The 18,731-nt window shown below is 43.6% G+C and overlaps 1 protein-coding gene across 7 annotated transcripts in view; it reads left to right on the top strand.

Annotated features, from left to right (window-relative positions):
- The first annotated feature begins 4,198 nt into the window (after positions 1-4,198).
- PRELID2 (PRELI domain containing 2) overlaps positions 4,199-18,731 on the top strand; it is a 68,506-nt gene continuing 53,973 nt past the window's right edge. For 2 of the 7 annotated variants that reach the window (XR_008957483.1, XM_026498998.4), the window contains exons 1-2: positions 4,219-4,378; positions 17,151-17,208. Coding sequence is in view for 5 of the 7 variants with exons in the window: in XM_026498998.4 (XP_026354783.1) it covers positions 4,304-4,378; positions 17,151-17,208 (133 nt within the window). In the remaining 2 variants the exon portion in view is untranslated. Of the gene's footprint in view, positions 4,379-8,061; positions 8,148-8,855; positions 8,954-9,484; positions 9,577-17,150; positions 17,209-18,731 lie in introns of those variants that run through there. The other 5 variants (XM_026498999.4, XM_048220906.2, XR_008957482.1 and 2 more) reach the window with 5 other exon arrangements.

Below are 18,731 nucleotides of genomic sequence, written 5' to 3'. Positions count from 1 at the left end.
TGGGTATTAAGGAGGGCACATATTGCATGGTGCACTGGGTGTTATACGCAAGTAATGAAACATCGAACTTTACATCGAAAACCAGGGATGTACTGTATGGTGACTAACATAACATAATAAAAATTATAAAAAATAAAAAGAATTACTACTTGGTTAAATTATCCAGTGTAAACATAAAAAAAAAAACCCAACTCATCCCTTCTAAATTGTATCACTACATTTACCATTAATTTTTTTTTAGATTTATTTATTTATTTTAGAGAGAGAGAGAGAACAAGTGGGAAGAGGGGCAGAGGGAGAGAATCTTCAGGCTGACTCTCCTAATGAGCCCCCTATATGGGGCTCGATCTCATGACCCATGAGATCATGACATGAGCCAAAGCCAAGAGTCCAGTGCTTAACCGACTATACCACCCGGGCGCCCCTGTATTCTTTTAAAGAAAGATTTTTTTTATTTGAATATAGTTGACATACATACAGTGTTACATGAGTAACACTGCCCCCATACATCCCTGTTCTGGTATCATTCACTGTATTCCCTGTGTTGTACCTTTTATTACTGAGTAAGGGACAGGTGGGGCTAGGTAGGGAGTGATAGATAGGGGGCTTTGTGATCAGGCTCACAGATATCCCCAAAACGTGGGGTGTGGGAAACCAGAGATAAGGGGACACACCAGACCACCCTGCCCTAGGCATGTGGGAGGGTCATACCGCCCTGCCCTAGGCTTGTGGGGTGGGTGTCTTTTTATGATAATCACCTGTGACTGATGAAGAATAGCCAGACACTAAAAAAGAAATAAGCCATTGAGGGTGTTATCACTAGTCCTGGCTCAATGGTGATATCTGTAGAAATGTTAAAAGGATTTAAGTTCCCAGGTTAGCTTTCTATAAAAGACCTACCCTAAAGCCCTTAGTAGCAACCCTCTCACTGCTGAGAGGTTTTTCTGTTATCTTCACGTAATAAACTTCTATCACTTTACTCACTCTCCATTGTCGGTTGTCTGAGAGATTAATTCTTCGATTCAGTGAGACAAGAACCTAGCTCTCCCGCTTCAGTACCGTAACTTACTCACTGGAAGCCTATTATCTCCCATTCCCCTTCACCCATTTTGCCCATCCAACCAGCCCTCTTTGTTCTGGCAACCAGAAATTTGTTTTCTGTATTTATAGGTCTGCTTCTGCTTTTTGTTAATTTGGGTTTTTTTTGTTTTTTTTTTTTACATTCCACATATGAGTGAAATCATATGGTATTTGTCTTCTCTGTCTGACCTGTTTGACTTAGCGTAATACTCTCTAGTTCCATCCATGTTGTCTTAAATGCCACAATCTTATCTTTTTTTATGGCTGTGGAATATTCCATTATATATATGTTGTAGGATTTCTTTTCCTTTAGTGCCTGTGATTCTTGGTCACGCCACTTCGAAGAATGAAGAGGTAGGCCGAAGAGTGATGGGCAGCAAAGCAAAGTTTATTGAGCGATATTACAAAGCCTCCGAAGAAGGAGGGGACCTGAGAGGGTTGCTGGTTTGAAGTTTAAATCTAGGGGTCTTAAGGGCTCTCTAGTGTGGCCTGTTTTAATCTGATTAACCCTCCATGTGCCCGTCACCCAATCAGGTTTTTGTCCACGTGCTCATCTACCTATCAGGTGGTGGTTCCCATGGGAAAGGGTGGAGTGCTCCTTCTAGGATGGTGCTTTATAGCCTCCAGGACCAAGAGGGTGGTGGCCCCCACTGCCGTAAAGCATGCTGGCTGGGGGCAGGCTGCCAGATCAAGCTCTTTGTTTAAATACCCAGTTGGCTAGGGTTCCCAGGTGGCTCAGTTGGTTAAGTGTGTTTGCCTTTGGCTCAGGTCATGATGCCGGGGTCCTGGGATCAAGCCCCACGTCAGGTTCCCCGCTTCCCCCCCCTCAAATAAATAAAATCTTAAAAAAAAGTCCCACTGGCTTTTGAGCTGGCCCCTGGGTCTGGGGCCATTCCCTTCCTTTCTGTTACGGACAAGTTGTAAGTCCTCCCAGTAGGAGAACTTAAAGCTGGGGCATTGAGTATAGCCTAGAATAACAGGATGGGGTCTTTTTCCTTCTAAGGGTAGTTTTGGGGCTTGTCCCTGCTTGCCTTTCTTCCAACTATACTTTGTTATATATATTCACAATATCTTCCTTATCCATTTGTCTATTGATGAGCACTTAGGTTGCTTCCATATATGGGTTATTATAAATAATGCTACAATAAACATGGGGTGCATATATCTTTTCGAGTTAGTGTTTTCATTTTCTTTGGGTAAATAATAGCAGAATTATTGAATCATATGGTAGTTTGATTTTTACCTTTTTGAGGACACTCCATACTGTTTTCCATAGTGGCTGCACCAATTTACACTCCTACCAACAGTGTATGTATCATACTGTTTTGATTATGATAGCTTTTTAGTATATCTTGAAATCCAGAATTTGTGATACTTCCAGCTTTGTTCCTTCTCAAGATTGCATTGGCTGCATTAACTATGTTCTTGCAGTCATGTCTGCTACATGTGGATGCTACGTAGAAATACCACACAGTGGCACATTTAAAAAAAATATTTTGTTTATTTGTCAGAGACAGAGAAAGAGAGAGTCCACAAGCAGGGTAAGCCAGGGGAAGTGGCAGGGAGAGGGAGACGTAGGCTCCCTGCCGAGCAAGGAGCCTGATGAAGGACTCCATCCCAGGACCCTGGGATCATGACCTGATCTGAAGGCAGACGCTTAACCAGGGACCCACAGTGGCCCATTTTTGGGTGTGTCTTTCCCACCTCCATGGTTAGTGACATCACTTTGGTAGTTTGAAATTGGCCATGATGGGAGTATTTATGTGACAAAAACTGCAATCATTAGATATCAGGACCTTGTTTTGATGGTTTTTTTAGAAGGAGAGCTGTTTGTTAACCATTTGCGAGCCCACTGCTGGATTCAGTGGACCAGTGGAGAAACTGGCCTTCAAGTAAGCACTGACAGTTCACGCACAGGAACAGGAGAGAAGGCAGGGCATTTGTACAGGTGAGTAGACAGATGTAGCAGAAAGAGGTTTCCTATTTATGAAGTGAAAAAGGAAGCAAGGTAGTCATCTGAGACTAAGGCTGGGAAGGAAGTGTTGGGGGTTTGAGGTGAGAAGACTGTGGGACAAGTGGATGAGAGAAATGTAAGGGTTTTTGTTGTTGTTGTTAAAAGGCCCCTTGAGGTTAGTGGTTATGAATTTAAAAGCAGGCCTGTTGGGATGGGTGTATATTTGTCTCCAGTCTCTTGTAGTGGAGGGAGTGAAGCCCTGAGTAACGGAGAGCTGCATCTACCCAAGCGTATGGTTTTGCAATGCCAGTATGACTGTGTGCGTCAGTAGCAAGCGAGATTATAAAATTGTAAATGTGAAAGTCACCACCTCAGAGACCTTCCTCATTCATCCTAGCTAAAATCAGGCCCCACCCCCATAACGTTAATCCATTATCCTGTTTGTTTTCCTGTTTTGTTTATTGGCTGTGAAATGACGGGGCTCACCCAAGTACCTGCCAGCAGGGACCATGCTTTAGTTATTACTGAATGTGCAGTGCCCACCAGTGCTGGGCACAGAGCAGATGCTCAGTAAGTAATACCTTGAGTAACTTATTGAATAAACGGATTCACTTGTTCTTTCTTGCAAAATCTGTACAGTCCAGTGACAAGTACTCACATTCGTTTCGTGTCGCCTTGTTCCTTGCTCCATGGTGTCTCAACTTTGAGGAGCATAGGAGTTTCCTTACGGGGTCAGATATGCTAAGCCGTGGTTCTTTACTTCCTGAACACTCCTGGGGCGTATGGGGCAATTTTTACTATACTTGAGGCCCAACTTAAAGCTTTTGAGGCAGCTGCCCGGTCCTGAGTGTCATGCAGTTGCTGACCTTTGTCCCACGGGCCTCAGCAACACGGAGGGTTATATTACAACCCAAACTTAGAGGGCGGGCAGTTGCCGTATTTATGATCACTTTTCTTAGGGCTGCTGAGTCCGAAGCTCTGTCGAGGTGACGACAGAAAAGCACAGGCGCAGAGGCCCAACCCTCAGCGCGCGGGCCGCAGCTGGGGCTGCAAGGGCTCCTGCAAGGCCGAGACCGCCCGGGCCGCGCGCCCGCCGCCCACGCATCGCGCTGGCGGAAGGGGGCGGGGCGCCACCGCCTGTCAGTTCCTCCGGGAGGACAATAAAGTTTCGAAAGTTTGAAAAGGGAGGAAAAAACCTCCCACGCCCCTTTGGTGGGGCGGGTGTGGACGCCTGCGGCCGCTGCACACCCAGGCGCCTGGCGTGCGGGGATGGGGGTCACGGTGGACGTACGCCAGGTGTACAAGTACCCCTTCGAGCAAGTGGTCGCCAGCTTCCTCCGCAAGGTACCCAGCCGGCCCGGGCCGCGCTCGCATTCCCCCGGGGCCGCCCCGACCCCCGGCCCAGCCGTCCGCGCTCCGGGGCGCCAGTCGCCTGCCCCTGCCCCTTCCCCTGCCCCCGCGGGAGTCCGCTTTCGCGCCCCAGCTGCGGGTTTTGCCTCGGGATGTGCGGGGCGGGCGTGGAGGTGGATTTCCTCGAAGGCTCCCCACCCATCCCTGGGATGAAAGGAAGGCTCCGTGAGCGGCAGCACGTTCACACCCTGCTCCACACCCGTAGGGAATGCAAGTTCCGGAGCCTGGTTGAGGTTACACATGACTTGCCGATCTTTCTAGTACATCATCCCCCTCCCCCCAAGCCAGTGGGAGTTGTGGAAGCGATGACCCTAGTTTATTCAGCACTGCCCCTCTAACCACCTCGCTACTTTCTCTTTTATGAAACGGCTGTGGGACTTGGGGCAGCTCACTTACCCTCTCTGTGCCTTAGTTTTTTGATCTGTGACATGGGGGAAATAAAAGTACTAACGCCAAGGGTTAGTTGTGAGGAATCAAGTGAGATAATTCGTGTGTAAGTGCTTGGACTGGTGCTTAGGCTTCCAAAATGTTATAGTTGTTTGTACTACTGTAACTGCACCCTAGGCTCGATATTCAGTAGTCCTCTTTATCCCAGGGACGCCTCCTAGGACTATGCTCGTGGTAATAGAATAGGAAACTTTGAGAAGTCGAGAGCACCCAGGCCTGGGAGCTGAGACTCTTGAACTGTAGTCTGTCGCTGCCTGTAGTTACTTCATTTGGTCAAGGGTCATCTTCTCTTCAGGCCTCACTTTCTGCATCTAAGATAGAGTCTTGTATCAGAAGATATTTTAGGTTCCCCTTCAGCTTTCACTTTTTAAAGCAAGATTTGCCAGAATTGTCGTTGGCCTCGGGTGGCACCCACCAGGCAGTATGCTCCCTATACAACCCAGAAGCAAAACCGAGATGCTGGGAGGAGGAAGTTAATTTTTTAAGTGATAAGACCTGATCTCCATGAGAGCAGGTGATGCAGTTGGGGACCCAGGTCACAAGGATTGATGAGGACGCTGGTTAACATGGTGTTGCCATCGAGGCCTTTTTTGTTTTGTTTTTTCCAGGAGAATGTCAGCTTGTTGATCTTGTTCATTGATCCTGCGTATCTAGAATAGTGCCTACCACCTAGTTGGTGCTCAGTAAAAAGTGGTAAATGATGAATGAATAAATGAATGAAAGCATGATTGTGGATCTGGTGGAGACTTTGCCTTAGGCCAGACTTCTGGGCCCAAAAGAGAAAAAGTCAACACTCCATTTTTTATTAGGACTGGCCGTCTGGAGTGTGGATTCTCTAATGCCACTGCTCCCTTGGAATGTCTTTCTGGATGCTCTTTACCAAGAGCTGATCTCCGTTTTGCCAGAACTGGAGGAGCACTGGATCCGGGCATCACTGATCATCTTCTCATGTTGGATCGTTACTTCTGCACGTATCTTTTTCCCTCATGAGACTCTAAGCTTCTTGAGGGCAGGACTCACTCCTGCAGAAGCACAGAGCACAGCGCCAGCTCTCTTTTAGAGGGTACTTTGCGTGTGGTCATGCTTTTGGGCTGAATGCTTTTCTTTCATTCAGCAGGTGTTTAGAGATCCTTTCCTTCCGTGTGCCTGGCTCGGTGCTAGGGCCCAGCAGAGAGACCATCATGGAGCTGATGGTCTCTAGTGGGTGAGACTGACATACATAAATGAACAAGTAATGAACACATACTTAAAATTGATGATGTGTATTTACACAGAGAAATTGCTGTTGCTGGGACCAAATATAGCAGGGAAGGCCTGCTCAAGTCCCCCAGGGTGGCCATTAGGAAAGGCTTTCTCAAAAAAGTGGCCTTTGTCAAATGATGGCTGAAGTGTGAATAGGAGTTTCTTAGGGAAGAAAGAGGGCGGGGAGGAAGTGCTTTCATATATTATCATGTTTACTCCATCCAGCAGCTGTGGGAAGGACTTAGGACCGATTTCCATTTCACTACCTAGAGAAAATGAGGTTCGGAGACATTTAAACAACTTTTCTAAGTTCCCACAGCCAGCAGTTGGGACAGCCAGGATTTCAGCACACCTGAATCCAAAGTCTCAAGCGCTAGTCCCTGGGCTCTGCTGCCTGCCACATAATAGGCACTCAGTTGATTATTGAGGGAATAAAATGTTCCAGAATCATCTTTGCTGTGCTCTTTATCCAGTCTCAGTTGTGTTTTGCCTAATCTTCTCTCACGGTTATTCATCTTGGACCCTTTGTGCCTGATGTAAGGGTATAGTATTGATGTGTGCTAAGCTGAGAAAATACAGTGTTTCAGTTTTCTGTTGCTTTTAACCAATCACCCCTGTGACTCAGTGGATTGAACCAAAGGTAGACTTTTGGGTCTTACAGTTCTGTGGGTGGACTGCGCTCAGCTGGCTGGTTTTTGTGTGCCATGTGTTTACAGCTGAGGTCATTTATAGAGCTGCATTCAATTACAGTGCGTTAGCATTCTTATACAATACAACACTCGGCCAGGGGTCTGGCGCCTAATTAATAGGATATTTTGGAAGGTAGGGCTAGGGAAAGAGTATTTTCAGAAAAGGCCTAGCAATGGGACAGTGTAAACACTATGGGTGACACTACACTTCCATTCTTTTTATTCACAAAGCAATGCTTCAGAGGGGTTCTGTTAAATTATGAGATGTCAGTTAATCCACTTGCTGTGAGCATTTTCACCTTACATTACTTAAAGCCATGAACTGGAAGTTGGTAGATCTGGATTCTAATCATTGTGCTTTCCCCACTAAAAGCAGTTTTTGGTGGCCTTGGGGACACAGTTTTCACCAGTCTGTACTCTGCCTTTGTGCAAATTACAGAGCCCTCCTCTAGGTGGTGGGCTCCACAAGCTCACAGTCAGTGGAGCTAGTTATGCAAATTAGCAAGAGGGGCCGTTACCCTCAGGCTCCTGGGCTGTGTAAGCCCGAGAAATGGAGGCTGAGTGGGAGTTCCAGGCAAGGCTTTACCAGGGCTTAATGCTCCAGTACAGGGGAGACAAAATAAAGATTCTGTAGTCTAGCTCCCCAAGGAGAGGCCTGGGAGAGTTTTAAAGAGGCTTAGGCTAAAAAGGGGTTATCAGTGGGGTCCATCTTGGCTTAGATTGGTTCGGTTTTCACAGCCAGCCATCCCTTTTAGGTGCCGGAGGGTTTGCACGGTGTCTGAAGTGGATCAGACTGATTGAAAGCTGGGTGAGGGGAGCTTGTTTGGCGCTTGTGGCTTCCGGCATCTGGCCTTAGTTTCTGAAGGCAAGCAGCACCTGCTGGCAGGGCTAGAAAACTGGATTATTGTGGCTTGTTAGCCAGTTCCTGGGTGTGGGGACCCAAGTCTGGTCCCTGCTCTGTCTCAGCGGTCCTTCCACTAGGTGGCTGTAGCCCTGTGACCACTCGCCTGCTTGACTGGAAGACCTTGTGCAGGGAGCAACATGCACAACTGTATATGACAACCCTACTATCTTAATTTCGTATCTGTGTAACAATAATGCCACATACCTCACCTATCTCCCAGGATTGTTGTGAGGATCAAATGTCTAAGAGTTTGACAAGCATAAGCTTTTTATAAGTGTAAGGTAGTAAGAATGATCTTTGTGGCTAAATATACTTTTATTTTTTTTTTAGTCTTTATGTATTTTTTTGAAAGGAACGCATGTGGCAGAAGGGATAATCATATGAGGATCTCTGGAAGCATTTAATCTGATTTTGCACAGTGGTACGTTTGAAGCTGTTTCAGCACTGAGGATGTTCTGTTTTAAATAGAGCCTACTGATGTACGTCTTTTGGTATGTTAGGACTCGCCTTCCAAGTTATTATATACTACTATTTTTAAAACCTGAAGAATGTTTGCTCTTCTTACACCTGCCTGTTGGATACCAGAGGCAAAATATTAGCTACATGCTTTCAAAGCTAAGTGGCACCTTGAAAACAAACACCACAGAAGTCTTTGTTCATGCAATATAGTGTTTCTCAGTGAACCCTTCTTGGGGGAATGCTATGAAACCCAAAATGGTTTATTCATCAGATGCTAAACTGTAGTTTCCATGCACTATATTGTCAGTGCACCTGACAGTGCATTTAGGCTTCTTTGTATGACTCTTAGCTTTCTAGCTCTTACCACTTACAGCTATTTCCTCCCTTTAACTTAAAACCACCCACAAAGAGCACGCAAGGCTGCCTGGTTGCAGGCTGGAAGCTCGCTCATCTCTACGAGCTCACATGGGCCTGTTTACTGGGCTTGCATTCGTGAGCTGGATTCAAACACTCTTTCAGTTTTGTCTACTTAAAATTTAAAGTCATTAAAAAGGACTCAGAGGGCCCTTATGTTGACTGTTTTTTCTTGTTTATTCTCAGTTAAGGCCAAAGAAGTTAGGATTTTTCTTACTATAGAGTTGTTGAGGTTGATTTTCTTTCTGTGCTGCAGGCAAAGGAGTCATTGTGAATAGGGTGTAAGCTTCCTGGGCAGAGAGCTTTCATTTGTTCCTGATGCATCCCAAGCACCCAGAGAGATCCTGGAACACAGTAGGTGCTCAGCAAATCCTTGTGGAGTGGGTGAATGAAGCACACCACTGTGGAGTTTAGCCCTGTGTAATTTCAGACTGCAGTTAGTGCGGGGTTCAGGAACATGTCCTTACTTACGGCTCTGTAATAAAATGGACAGATTAAAATAATTTCTTTTTGCTTCAACACAGTGGCCTTGGGTTTTTATTTATTCTTGCCGGGAGCCTGATGTGCTGAACAAAATGGTTTGAGTGTTTACCCTTAAACTCATAAAGGCGATTTATGAATGGCTATTTCCGTTTAGAGTAGAAAGTTGATTGGGTAATTAATAATGTTTCCATTTCTGATCCTATCTTTTCTCCCTTGCAAATTTGCCACTTGCTTGTGGGGAACATCTCTTCCTGAAAAGCTCCTGAATTATTTGGGGTGAACCCATATTTCCAAAATAAATGATTTGACAAATGATAGGGCTAGTTTAACATAATGGTTATTTATCTTTTTACTTACACTGTAATAGTCTTTCTTTTATCTTCCTATCCTCAATCCTGCTAGAAGAAGATTAGGTCCGACATGAAGCAGAATGGTGCAAACGGGAAGAGCACGGGCTCTGACATCAGACGGGGGGACGGAGCGCTTCTAGCTGTGTGAGTTTGGGCAAGTCAGTTCTTTTTCTGTGCCTCCGGGTCCTCATCTGCAGAATATGGTAATAGTCACTGTCTTCTGGCATTGCTGGGGGAAACTAAGTGGATAACGCACGTAGTTGCATGTAACACACTTAACTTCATGTCGGCACATAGTAGGTGCTTTAAAGTACATGTTAAAAATCCTGATAGTAATACTAACAATAATAATTCCTTACACTCATTCCATGAACCTGAAAATAAAAAGCTGGGTGAAGTAGTCTGCACAAGTCTTTACCAACCTGGAGTAATAAAGAGAAGAAAGAGCATGAATAATGTTGCACATTTGAATTATAACTTATTTTTTAAATGTTATTTAAATGATGCAAAAGTGTGCTTGGAAACTTATCTAGTGGTGGCCGTGGCTTAATCAGGTTATAGAAGGTAGGGCAGTTTTTAACTATCAAAGCAGTAATAGTAAAACTTTCACATGTCTACTAATGGACATTTATAATAAGTCTTTGTATCATTTTGCCCCTGGGAGATGAGGAGGTAAATAAAACATGGCCTGAGGCCTCAAGGAGCTCACTGTTAAGGGGACAGAGGAAAATACATTAATTTTTATCATGAGTGCTTTCTCAGGGGCATATTACAGACATCAGAGTGTGGGGCAAGGATCATATTTTTTTTATGAGATTTTATTTTTAAGTTATCTCTACCCCACTGTGGGGCTCGAACTCACGACCACCAGATCCAGAGTCACACGCTTTACCGACTGAGCCAGCCAGGCGCCCCGTATTTTAATTATAATTCTATGAGAGCTTTTAGACTACTTAGAGTTTATTGCCTTTTTAAAAAAGTAAATATTCTCTCTAGTCCTCCTACTTCTCTGACGCAATGCCTTCCCTAATGCTAGGAGGGAGGAATGTGTCAGGAGTTCTTGTCACACGGCCCCTGAATCAGTAAAGCATGAGCTCGTGAAGTTCTAGTCTGGAAAAGAAGAAATATCTTCTAATAATTTTTAAGTCATCATTTAAATCTGTTTGGTTTGCAGAAGGATACTAGGAATATACAGAATGCCACACCACAGTGAATTGTGAGATAAACACTGAAGTCCTGAAACTAAGTTTTAAAAATGTTAATTTCATTCTTTAGCAGCAAAAAACCACTACTGTTTATTGAGAACCCGCCTGGTGCCCAGGTGTACACTTTATGTAAAATTATTCCCTTTAATTTCTATGACAACTCTCTGAGATAGATTTTTTCCCCCTAATTTTACAGGTGAAGAAACTAAGGCAGGCTGAGATTAAAGTAATTTGCCCAAGACTCCCACAGATGGGCTTCATACTGTGGTCTCTTGAATTCTAAAACTCAATTCTGTTTTTCAACACTCTGTATTTTCATTTTGTTTTTTAATTCTTAGCTCTTTCTTTCTTTCTTTCTTTCTTTTTTTTTTTTTTTTTACAGAGTGAGTGAGAGAGAGAGAGAGAGTACAAGCAGGGGGAGAGGGAGGGAGAAGGAGGCTCCCTGTTGAACACGGAGCCCGATGCGGGGCTTGATCCCAGGACCCTAGGATCACGACCCGAGCTGAAGGCAGACACTTAACCAGCAGAGCCACCCAGGCGCCCTATTTCTTAGCTTTTCACTGAGAAATCAGCTGACCCTAAACAACATGGTGTTTAGGGGCCCTGGCCCCCACACAGTTTAAACTCTGCATCTTCGTAACTTGTGATTCCCCAATAACTTAACTATGAGTAGCCCTCTATTGACTGGAAATCTTACTGATGACATAAATAGTTGATTAACACATATTTTGTATGTTATGCAAATTCTATTCTGTATTCTGATGGTAGGAAACCTAAAGAAAAAAACATGTTAAGGAAACCATAAGAAAGAGAAAATGCATTTACAGTACTGTACCGCATTTATTGAAAAATAATCCACATAGAAGTGGACCCACGCAGTTCAAACCCATGTTGTTCAAGGGTCCACAGTAATTTAACTTACAAAATCTTGCAAAACAGACAAAGAACTATTTTACCGAGCTTCCCCAAATGGGTGTATAATTTTTTAAACCAGCGAATTAGCATTGATACAATGTTAACTAATCTACAGACTTTACTGGGGCGTCTGGGTGGCACAGCGGTTAAGCGTCTGCCTTCGGCTCAGGGTGTGATCCCAGCGTTATGGGATCGAGCCCCACATCAGGCTCCTCCACTGTGAGCCTGCTTCTTCCTCTCCCACTCCCCCTGCTTGTGTTCCCTCTCTCGCTGGCTGTCTCTATCCTGTCAAATAAATAAAAAATCTTAAAAAAAAAAAAATCTACAGACTTTACTGAAATTTGGCAGTAGTCCGCTCATCTCATTTTTCCCGTCTAAGAGTCAATCCTGGATCCCACATTGCATTTAGTTTTCATGTCGTAGCCTCCTGCAACGTGGGGCAGTTCCTCAGTCTTTTTGTTTCCTTTTGTCTTTCTGAACCGTGGTATTTTTGAAGAGTACTGGTTAGTTACTTTGTAGACTTTGTATCTTTAAATGCATTTGGTTTATGTATGCATTTAACATTGAGATACGAGGGTTTTCCTTTGTATCATAATTATAAGCTGTTTCCTTCAGAAAACTTTATTATGTCATTGCCAATTGTTAGGGCATTTTTTAAAAGATTTTATTTATTTGTCAGAGAGAGAATGAGCAAGCGCACGAATGCACAAGCAGGGGGCAGGCAGAGGGAGAAGCAGGCTCCCTGTCGAGCAAGGAGCCCGACATGGGACTTGATCCCGGGACCCTGGATAATGACCTCAGCCAAAGGCAGAGGCTTAACCGACTGAGCCACTCAAGTTCCCTGTTAGGACATTTTTGAATGAATAAGGATGATGTGACATTGTTGGCCTTTGTTTAGAATCATAGCTTGTCCCAGCCAAAAGGGCCTTGAGTGTCCTCTGGTGGCCCCCACCCTGGCTTCACAGATGGCAGCGTCACGGTCTGGACGTCTTGGCCTTTGTTCTTTCTACCTCATCCTACTTCATCTTCCTACTGGTCTGAAAGGGCAAGGAACAACTACTCAAAGATTTATTGACTTAGGTAGGTTTTTCCTTGATCACTGAAATTTTGATTAACTACGATTCCTTTGATCTTGGTGTAAAATCAACTTTGCTTCCCTCTAAGATACACTATTGCGCGTAGTTCGTGAATTTGGCACAGTTCATGGTGATTTGTTTGTTTAGCTAAAGGCTTAGTCAAGATTCAGCAGCTCCACCTCTTTGCACATGCCTGTTTGCAAGCAGCCTGAGCAGCAAAGATTCTTGGAGTGCTTGTAAAACAGAAGTGTTAATATACAGTCTTCTTGTAGGTCCTCTCGGCCTGTGTACGACTAATCATACCGATCTGTCAGCTCAGTTGCCTCTTGTGCTCTCTTGGATAATGCCATTTGGAAGTTGGTAAACAGTGGCTCCTTTAGAGGTCATTAGCGCTTTTTTGGGGGGTGGGGCAGTGTTAGAAAAGGCAGGCATTGACTTCTGAGCTTTTTGGAAAGTTGCTATTTTAAAAACTCCTTACTCTTAAGAGAAGGCTTTATGAAAGCTTATATATTTTTCCCTTGTCAATAAGGAAGGTAAATAGCTGTATCTTCATGAAGCTCCTCCCACAAATGTATTGACTGTCATTCCTGTAATTAGATGGGCTCACTTTCTTGGCCTTTCACTTTTCATAGCTCTTTGTTTGTCTTAATGTACATTTTCTTTTTTTCCCAGTGTTTTGCAATTTGGGGCCTCTTCCCTTTTATTTATTTATTTAGGCCTCTTACCGTTTAACATGTAAAAGGACATGAAAGCAAAGGTATATGACGTTGTAGAGGAGTCTGCATTTTGCCCTCATTAGACTGTGTTCTTTGCAGTGGACTTATATCTTGGGGAAAGAAAAAGGATTTCTTTTATCATTCTATAAAGGAAGTAAAGTAAGTTCAAAATGAAGTGAAATATACCTTGGAAAATCCTAAGTCCCCCAGAGTACATGGCACGCAGGGCGAATGTACATGGCCCTACGTGGTGATTGTTCTGCCACTACAGTTGGTGATCCGCTGAGCCAGGTCCTGGATGGCCAGCATTTTTGGCAGGTGTCCGGGTGTTTTTGCTTCCATGGGAGTCGCTGGTGTGGAGTGGGCATTGGGAAATGGGTGTGAGCCTGCTTGTGTGCAGGCTTCACGCCATTTGCTTTTACGCAGACTCCTTGTCTTAATAGTAGTTGTAGGCTTACTCGTTTGGGTAAGTACTAAATACGATAATGCATGAGACAGCCTCTGATACCCCGTGCGGTAAATCAGTGGATGCTCACGAAGTCTTTGGTGGTCTTGATCCTGACCTAGCCCGATCCGTTTCAGTGTCATACCGTGTTTGAAAAGGTGTCCAGAGAAACCTGTCCACTGCCTCCTGCCTTCTCAAATTAGCATTCCTGGTGATGACCCTCTCTGAGAGCCTTCCCTCTCTCAACCTCTTATTACCGGACTTCAGGAGAAGGTTCATGAATTAACTTATGAATATTCAGGTTACCACAAGATGGCGTCAGATCATTTCAAGTAATGCCAGGTAGGGGGAGCCTCAGCCCAATAAATCTTTAAGTTTAAAAAAGTTAGAATATATGCCTTTCACGTCATGGTATTTAGCTATTGTAAATAAACCTCTCATTTCTTTTCCCATTCTCATGTGGAAACAGGAGGCTCGTGTCTATTCAACGCCCCAAAGTAGTTGGGTAGGAAAATGACTTGAATCATGCAGATGATTTTACTAAAGTGAATAGTTCAGAATCTCTTGTGTTTGACTGAAACCTTCATTTTACTTATTATTTATAAGCATTTTCTAATGGGTGAGCCTTAGGTATTTTACAGTGACCCCTCTCCACAATTTCCCATTTCCTTATTATCCCTTAGTCTAATTTATTTTTTCCTGATAATGTTTATTTTTTTGTTTCTTTCCCCAACTAACACGTAAACTCTGTAAGAGGCTACAGTTTTATTTCTTTCTTTATGACATCCTCAGTGCCTGGAACTGTGTCTGGCATGGTAGGTATTCAAAACCTCTTAAATGAAGAATGAATAGACAGTTTTCACTATTGTTTCAGTCAGTGCCCTTTGGCTTAATAAGAAATCTTAAAATTATGTGAAAGTGTGAAGTTTCTGAGTTTATATTCTTTAGGAATTTCACTGATAACTTAGTGAACTAATCAGAACTTGAAAGCTTTTATCACTATCCTCCTCCGGTGATTATATTTCAGATCTCTTCCATAATTTAGTTCAGTAATCTTCCTACAACTTAAGTATGTTTGTAATATTCAGTCAGGAAGTATTGATGAATACAAAATGAGCAAACTAGGACTAGTGAAGGAAATACTTTCCAACTTTCATTTTACCTTAGTATGAAAGTTTTTATTCGTGCACACAAACACACACACAATGCAGGGGATCTGTGTGAGGTGGAGATATTTTCCTTGCTTCAAGGGTGCTCTGTAAGTGAGGTCCCTTGCCACAAACAGAGTAGCTGAACTTGACCCTCCCTAGTGGACATTATCTGAAGGTTAAACTTCAAGAAAACAGTTATCGTAATTTTGAGCATTTTTTTCTGGAGCAAAAATGAATTGAATGAGTGAATGAATGAATGAATACTTAAAAATCCACTTTGTGATTAGTTCTCAAGATTGCAGTTTCCAGGATGGAAGTGTGAATGACAGAGTTTATGGCATGGGGCCTGATGAAGTGTCAAGGCTGCTGAGGACTGACCATCTGTGTTCTCTCCTCAGATAGGCCCCAAGCAAAGTGAGGTTTATTTTCCAAGTTGACTCCTGAGGTCAGCGAGGTTCATCTTCCTAATCATTCATTCAGCAAAAATTTATTGAGTGCCTACTATGTGCCAGATACTGCTAGTGGTAGAGATAGAGGAGTGACTGAAGTAGGTCATATTCCTGTTCTCACAGACCCTGTGTTCTAATTCAGTGTATTTTGAGGCCACAGATATCTTTAATATGTGTGATAGTAGTGGACCCTTTCCTCTGAAGATCAACCAGTTAGCCAACGTCTCTGTCTCACACATGCGTACGCACACACATGCGCACATGTGTGCATGCAGGTAGCTGCTGTGAGATGGGAGACCCACACTCACTGAGTTGCATATACCACTTCCTGGGGTTCCAAAGACTTGAAGCTCAAGTTCACTGAGTGGAGGGCCCCTCTTCCCCTGCCTGTCAGCCTCTTCACTGCTTTCGTCCCCCCTTGGCACTTCATGATGTCTTGGATGAGACTTCCTGTAGTTTTCTTTTCAGGTTTGGTCTCGCGATGAAGCAGTATAAGCTTCTGGACAAAGCCCAACGGTGCTCAGCAGGCGTGATCAGGGGCCACCTTGTCCTGTGGCTTTGAGGAAGTCACTTCCACTCCTGAAGTCTTCCTCTTTGCACCTGAGCAATAGAGAGGATCGGATTTGAGTAATTCTGAGGAGATTTAGGGGTAGGTTAGGAAGGTGGGCTTAGAAGGCACTAGAAAATATCTGTGGGTAAGTTACAGTCTTGGTGCTCTTTAGCTGAGTGATTTTGAGCAAACTACTTCGTTTATCTGGGCCTTATTTTTCACATGTGAAAGGGAGAAAGCAGCATATACCTCATGGTACTAATTTGAGAATTAAACTGAAATTATGCAAACTGCCAGGACAAAAATGGTAGCTTTTTTCCCCAGCCTTTTTTTTTCTTTTTTCCTGTTTGTTTGTTTAGTTTTTCATTATATTACGTTAGTCAAAATACAGTACATCATTAGTTTTCGATGTAGCGTTCCGTGATTCAGTGTTTGCGTATAACACCCAGTGCACCATGCAATACGTGCCCCCTTTAATATCCATCACCGGCCTATCCCAATCCCCCACTCCCTCCCCTCTGAAGCCCTCAGTTTGTTTCCCAGAGTCCATAGTCTCTCGTTTTTCTAGCCTTTTTATATCCAAATTGTCTTTCAGGGGACTTAATAAATGATTTATTGAGCACCTGGAGTAGACTACTTCTAGAATTGTTCTCCTGTGATGCTGGCCCAGCTGCCAGGCAATGGTATACGATCGTAGTGAAAGGTTCACTTTGTATTAGGCCTGGTTTAATTTCACGGCTCTCCCACTGACTAGCAGGGTGATCCTGGACTCTGTGATCTTTATTCAGTTTCCATTTCTGACAGATGAGACCATGATAATGCGTGACTCAGTCACAGCAGAGAGGCTGTTTTGGGATTTAAACAAGATCTTGTAGGTAAATAGAGCATGTAGCCTAGGGCACGGCACAGAGGACTCTCTTCACTTAAGTGAGGCTGGTTCCATAATTAACCTAGTGTAACCTCACCCGCCCTTCTCCTCCCAGGGCTAGGTTGGATCTCAAGAAGGTTTTCCCTGGATTTTTGCAGGTTCAGTAATGGTAGCTTCTCACTTATCTAGGTCCAAGTAGTAAAGTGAAGAGCCTTGATTGAAAACGGGCCTTAGAGGTTCCTTGGAAAATATGTACTGTTCCTGCAAAGAACTGGGGTTGCTGGGAAAGAATGCACTTTGGTAAAAGATGAATGGTAATTCTTCTTTATGTGTTTTCGTTTAGTATCCCAACCCCATGGATAAAAATGTCATCTCTGTAAAAATTGTGGAGGAAAAAAGAGGTAAGTTCTCTGAATATACCTCACTTTGGTGATGATCATTAAGTGATATTGATTTTTGTAAAGGTGTTTGTGTGTAGCCTGTTACTTTTTAAACAGATATATGAACAGGTGTATTTCTGTATTTGAAGTGACAGAAAAGAGTCCCCAGCACTTACAGCAGCAGAGGGCTTGCTTAATATGCTCTTGTCACTCTCTCAATTAATAACTGATGACAGTAGTAACGGCTAACATTTCTGAGCAGTTCATATGTGCCAAGCACTCTCACTCTTATTAACTCATTTAATCTTCAGACTAATGTATGGTGTATGTATTTTTATTATTCCCATTTAATGTATGAAGAAACCAAGGTACAGAGAGGTGAAATAAATTGCCCAAGGTCACATGGCTGTATCCCTTTAATATACTCGTATATCATTTTATAGATGGCAAAATAGTTGTGATTAGTAGCATGTATATCAAATGTGACTATAAAGTGATTAGATTATGGAATCATAACTGTAGTTGACAGCGTGGTTCCACATTGACCAGAACAGGAGTTGATGAACTATGCTTGTCCTGCTTGATGTTGTGAATAAAGTTTTATTGGCCTACAGCCATGCCCACTTGTTTATATATTCTTTATGGCTTCTTCCTTGCAACAACAGCAGAGTTGAGTTGTTGTGACAAGACCATCTGGCCCACAAGACCTAAAATATGTACCGTATGGCCCTTTACAGGAAATGTTTACTCACCCCCGAATTAGAGTGTAGGAGTCTTCACTGCTTGCTGTCATTTGTATCTCACTGAAAGCATGTTCATTGTCCTTGCTTGGACTTGAGAACGGGGCCCTGCAGAAAGCTCTAGTAATGGACAGAGTCAGTGTATAAACCCTTGGAGACACCCACACCCACTTCCGACACGCTCTTGAGCCTTCTGAGAAAACAGATGATATGCCGCTGTTCGTCACATGACTCTGAAGTCTTCTCTGTGCTTGATAAGCACGAGACTGTCTTTCGCTTGTGAGGGTCTTTTCTTCATGTCCATAATTCTATAAAGAATATTTTTAAAAACTTTTTTTTTAAAATATTGGGAGAGATGTGTTATTTGGCATCAGAGAAATCTGATTTCAAGGCCTGATTTTGTTACTACCTGCATGACCTCACTTCTTGAAGGCTTAGGTTCTTCATTTATTAAATGGGAAAATAATAATCTGCTTTTAGGTTGTTGTGAAGATCAAACGAGAGAACAATGTGCACATCCCAAAGTGGTATAGAAGCACTAATTATAGTTTCTACCGTTGACAGGGGCATCTTTGCCCCCATCTTTGTCCATTTTAGGTATGCGTGCTTCAAATGTTGGATGGGATGGCTAGAGGAATGCCAGCAGGCAAGGAGATGAACCCACCTCTCACCCTGGCACTGGCTTCTGGGCAGTCCGGGCAGTTGCCGCAGTGTTCAAGGCTACTCTAGCCAGAGCTTTGAGAAACCCTGTAGGAGCTTGGCTGGGTCACATTCACTTACAGGGCAAAAGACAACACCTCAGAG

The sequence above is a fragment of the Ursus arctos genome, unplaced genomic scaffold, assembly GCF_023065955.2.
Source record: "Ursus arctos isolate Adak ecotype North America unplaced genomic scaffold, UrsArc2.0 scaffold_5, whole genome shotgun sequence".
NCBI lineage: Eukaryota > Metazoa > Chordata > Mammalia > Carnivora > Ursidae > Ursus > Ursus arctos.
Note: the sequence above shows the minus strand (reverse complement) of the source record. Positions and strands in the feature narration are given on the sequence as shown.